Source organism: Grammomys surdaster, unplaced genomic scaffold, assembly GCF_004785775.1.
Source record: "Grammomys surdaster isolate TR1022 unplaced genomic scaffold, NIH_TR_1.0 126153, whole genome shotgun sequence".
Classification (NCBI taxonomy): domain Eukaryota; kingdom Metazoa; phylum Chordata; class Mammalia; order Rodentia; family Muridae; genus Grammomys; species Grammomys surdaster.
In genome coordinates this window covers 2,348-7,840 of record NW_021620961.1, presented here as the reverse complement: position 1 = coordinate 7,840, position 5,493 = coordinate 2,348, and the positions used below count along the sequence as shown (strand labels likewise).

Here is a 5,493-nt window from a genome sequence, read left to right as displayed (position 1 = left end):
GAGGGAGAGGGAGAGGGAGAGGGAGAGGGAGAGGGAGAGGGAGAGGGAGAGAGAGAGAGAACTGCGAATGTCTGGGGCTTTGAAAACTCAAAGGTCACACACATTTCCTCTATCAGGGCCACATCTGGTAACACTTCCCAAATAGATCTACCAGCTGAGGACCCAGAATTCAAGTATATGAACCTATGGGAACTATTCTCATTCAAACTATTACAGACTTCCACCCAGGAAGTAACAGAGTCTATCATCAAGAGAAGTAGTCAGATGCACACTATATGTTAAAGGTGTTGCTGAGAACTTTTCCTTGTAGATAATCATGTAGACTCCAGTGCCAGAAAAGAATTAAGGGTGACTCCAGGGTTGACCTGAGAGCTAGAAGACTAGAAAGGCTTCAGCCTCTGGAATGATGAAGGCGACTGAAGAGCAGAGCAAAGATGAGAATATAGGCAGTGAGTGGAGAGTAGTTGAGAAATGTAGTTTTAAGTGTGTTCATTTCTGCATACTGATTAGATATGCTGGTGGAGATGTTCAATGAGTAATGAGATAAAATATATCTTAAAATCATAAAAGCAGTTTGGGAACCGAGATATGTAACTCTAGAAAGCATCAGTGGATGATCTCTCTCCCTTTCCTTCTTCCTGTGCCTTGCCCCCTCCCTCTCCCTTCTCTCCTTCTCCCCCTTTTTTCTTGTCTTTTTCTCTCTCTGTCTCTCTCTTTCTCTCTCCCCCTCCTCTCTTTTTCTTTCTACTTTGTGGGTTAAATGACAGAACCACAGAAAGGTAAATATGTGGAAGAAGACACAAGTGTGAGTGGATTCGGGAGAAGAAGAAAGAACAAATGGAGATATTACTCCTACACTCATCTGAAATGCCTTTCCTCAAGTTGAAGCAGGGAAGATTAAACAAGGATGGACTGGCAGTGGATGCACTTAGAAGGTACATTATATTGTTTCATTTGTTATGAGACTGAGAGAATGAATATGGGTAGAGACATGAAAACAATACCCTACAAATAATCAAATTTAGAAATTGCTATCCATATCTTTATTGTTGGGCACTTTTTGAATTTTTCATTACTTTTGAAAATTTCATATAGGTATACAATGAAAAATAATCATGTCTAGCCTCTTTTCCTCCAACTCCAAGATATCTTCCCAACATGTGCCTTCACAGTTCAATTCTTTTTATTTTTTTTTCTGATAGTTTACTTAACTCTTGCTAGTACTACCCATATAGATATGGCTTAGGGGAAAATGGCAAATAGTCACACCCTCAAAGAAGAATGATACTCCTGTCAATCAACTCTCAATTTCTCCTTGGTAAAGGGAGGAGCCAGGAGATCATCTAGCTCTCTATGTCAAAATTTTGACTGGCTTGATATTATACAGAGTTCAAACTGCAGTTGGTGTGAGTTCATGAAACTGCTCATCTTTCAGATGTTGTGTGGTACATATACCAAGTGATATAGAAACACTATTGGACTCTCTAATACAAAGTGAAAGGCCTTGTTTATAGAATCTCATGCACTCAATATTTTTATATGTAGAAGTTCTAGCAAATTTTCAACATGTATCTGTCAAATTATTAATGTCACTTCTGCTCTCTGCTGAAGATGTTAATATTATGAGGGAGCTATACTTTTTGCTTAATGAGGACTATAAGAAGGTTTTTCTATACTTTCCCTAGAGACATACATACCTACTGCCACAGAGGCAGGTTTATTAAGACAGATTGCACACTTTCTCCATAATTACTTGTCAGAACTCATTGGTAGGTAGACAGAATGGGTGTGAATTTTCTATTTATCTTCATTCTGGCTGACTGGCGGTTGTAGCTATTGAGAGTAGCACTATACTCAAATGTAATATGAATTGTTTCTTCTTTTACTAAGATCTCTCTTCATAGCTAAAGCTTCAATCTAACATTTTTTGAGAATACTCTAGAAAAGTAGGAATTATTTCAACGAGAGTCTTTTAATGTCTTTGAAGAACCAGAGCCTCAGTAATAAATCTGTTTCTTCCTTCAAGAGTGAGCTGTGTTGCTTACTGGGATAGGAGATGGCATTGATGTGTGCTGTTCTGATGACTCCCACGCGGGTCCCCCGGTTGTTTTTCATGCACATGCAGATGCATATGGCGATTCCCGCAATGACCCCCATGATGAACACGATTCCAAACATGATGCCCGCAATCGCTGTGCCCCTGAGAAGGAAACAAAAGCATATGTACCTCAAAGGTTTGAAAGGAGTCCAGTCTCAAACACAGCTCATGGCTCTAAGCTAAATGATTCTCTACAGCTTAAGTGAAAGTGTCTTGTTTATTTATGAGAACCCTTGAACTAATCATGCGAATGGTCTCTTGTATTTCAACAAATAAGAAAAATTGAAAGCCTGTAGGGAGTCTTTGTGTAGAACAGTTGACACTCTCTCCATCCAGATTTTTGTTTAAAACTTCCTAAATTTGGAGCTGGAAAGATAGCTCAGCAGTTAAGAGCACATAGTGCTCTTCAAAGGAACCTGAGTTTCATTTGAGACTCCCACATAAGGCACCTCACCACCACCTGCATCTCCAGCTCCAGAGAACCCATCACTCTTTTTTGGCCTTTGCAGACAACTGCACTCCATGAATATTCCCTGCCACAGACACCCATGTATAAACACACACACACACACACACTCACATGTTTTAAAAATTTATGAACTTACGCTAGTATGCATCCCCAGTTATGAGCAGTAATCTAAAATCAACATGCTATGTACTTGGACAGTAAAAATATGTATATTTTACAAGGAGAACATTTGTTTCATAGAAAATTTTTAAGAGCAACTTAACATGTATTCTCAATTAAAATGCTTCATAGACTAAGACAAAGAAAACCAAATGCAACCCCATACACATAGAAGATAGACCAAAAAAAAAAAAAAAAACCTCCCCATTAAATTCAGTAACAATGTCAGCAAAACCTCTATTCCCACTGTGGCTAATGGTTTTCTCCAGAAAGCATTAGCTCATGCAACAAACTAAGTGAAAAAAATTCCAGAAGATTGTTGTTATTTAGGCACATCATAATTTGTAGCATCAATATTTGTCAGTGTCTTTAGATGTGGTTCATCTTTACCAATATGAAGAACCTGACTGGGCAGTATTGTTTCCCTCAATGTTCCCTGGAAATATAGCACAGTAGTGCATGCACAAATAATCTAACAAGGATGCTCACTAAAGTGGCTGAGGTATAATTGGCATGCTATTAACATAGCTAACTCCCTAACAATATAGTGAAGGGAAACACAACTCCTAACAGTTAATGTCAACATTCACAGGATAACTGTGATACCATGGGGAAGAACCTATCTTTTTATGACCTAGGTTTTTCAATGCATGTATATATGCTGGGTGGTCAGTATGGAATGATGAAGGCTTTTCTTCCACTCACTAATTCTGGCATTGCACCCATACCATTTTCAACTTTCAGCTACATTGCTGAATGTTGTTGTAAGCTTATTTCTCATTACCATTTTTTAATTAATTTTTTCAATCTTGTCTACAGGTGACTTTCACATGCATAATCAATTCATAATCACCATTGGTAGTTAAAATTGTTACCAGTACTTATATTGCCATTGCACTGTACCCTGTTGGGCCAAGCAGAGTGTGACAAACATAGATTTCTCTTACAACCCATTTTAAGAAAGTTCTACTGGTTTCATTCTTCCATGTTCTGCTGTACTTCGTTTCCCTGCTCACTGTTCCTTGAAATTTTCATGCAATTTGTATGAGTGTTCATTTGTAAGCACAGTAAATGTATGTATCAGTTTTGTTCCATTTCCATGGAAATCTCTGAAACATTATCAGGCCTAACACAGGCATTCTCAATCTAGAGCTCTTTCCATTTAGTCCTGGATTTCAGGTTCTCAGGCTCAGGACCCCATTCCCAGGTGGCTTCTTATGGAGGAATTCAAAAGAAAGCCTGTGACTGAAAATGATTTTATCTTATGCTCTTCTTTGATTTGTAGTTAGGGTATTGTGTTGTTTCTGTTACACAGTGAACAGCACAGACGATACACCGTATAAGACAGAAAATTTTACTTCGGCTCAGGGTTTCAGGGGTCTCTGTCCATGGACACTTCTTCTTGCTGCCTTTGAGCTACTAGTGCAGCAGTATATTATGATGGAAAAATGTAGTGGAGGAAGTTGTTCACTTTATGGAAGACTGAAAGCAAAGTGAAGAGAAAGACAGTGGGAGGCTGGGGGCTAAGTTCACCCAATCCTAGTAAGCTTATTGTGCTCCAGCCTTTTGTGGTTTCAGAACTTTCCAGTAGTGTCACCCCAAGTACCATGTCTCTGAGAAGATAGTCTTTGAGAAACACTCACCTACACCCTCACAGCTGCATATGGAATTATGAAGCAAACAGTTTCTCTTGGGGCCTTGCTCATTGTCCTCTAGAATCTGCCCCAGGAAAATTTCATAAATTCTAATTACCTTACCTTCCTTTTTGTGATATTTTTTTTTCTGTTCTATCTTTTTAAAAATCCTTAGCATTTTCTACCAGTAGCCAAACATTTTCTAATGTTGCTAGACTCTCAGAGAACTGACAGTCTCTTAGGATTCATCAATTCTAAAGGCTCATTGTCTTCAATTTTTAAAACTCCATAAATTAATAGCTGCTCCACTTTACAACATGGTTTTCCTTCCAGAGCCTGTTCTGAGATAAACTTCTGATCTTGAATTCCTTCTGTCATTTCTTCTCCCTTGCCATTAGTGTGTATGTTTGTATGTGTGTACACATGTGTTTAAATATATGTATATTCTTATCTATGGGAATTTCATTTACTCAATCATCCCAAGATTTTTTTGTTTGTTTGTTTTACTTCAAAGGTCAACTTTAGCTTGTAACCGCTCTACTGTGTAATTTATTATGTTTCCTGTAGTTTTAAAAGTAATGTTTTGCTTTTATGGATGTTTATTTTGGTTCAAGTTCTCTTCTTCTTCTTCTTCTCCTTCTCCTTCTCCTTCTCCTTCTCCTTCTCCTTCTCCTTCTCCTTCTCCTTCTCCCTCTCCCCCTCCCCCTCCCCCTCCCCCTCCCCCTCTCCCTCCTCTGCCTGCCTTCCTTCCTCCCTCTTTCTTTCTTTCTTTCTTTCTTTCTTTCTTTCTTTCTTTCTTTCTTTCTTTCTTCTTTCTTCTCCCCCCTCTCCTTACTGTAACACATAATTCTGTCTCTTTTTGTCTCTGAGTGCACTGATGGCCATATCCTTAGATGCTTTCTATACTCCTTGTATTTCCTCCACCCTTCCTTCCTCTTGATGGCCTACTTTGATCTCTCACAGTTAGAATCCTGCTCAGTTGTCTTGACATTCATGAATCTTCTCTGCTTCATTTTGGATGTGGTTAAAGTGTTACCAAATGCCACTGGGAGCTTGATCACTAATGTGCAATGTGGAGAAGTTAAGGGAGGAGCCTCATGGGAGGTGGTTAGGTCTTTGAATGTGGAGACAAT

The 5,493-nt window shown here is 38.9% G+C and overlaps 1 protein-coding gene across 1 annotated transcript in view; it reads right to left on the bottom strand.

Annotated features, from left to right (window-relative positions):
- The window catches only part of Cyyr1 (cysteine and tyrosine rich 1), a gene marked incomplete at its 5' end in the record, with an annotated part of 9,114 nt that extends 6,887 nt beyond the window's left edge, over positions 1-2,227 (bottom strand). The window contains one exon of the mRNA XM_028757210.1: positions 2,046-2,227. Coding sequence (XP_028613043.1) covers positions 2,046-2,227 — 182 coding nt within the window. The remainder of the gene's footprint in view (positions 1-2,045) is intronic.
- Between the last annotated feature and the right edge of the window lie 3,266 nt (positions 2,228-5,493).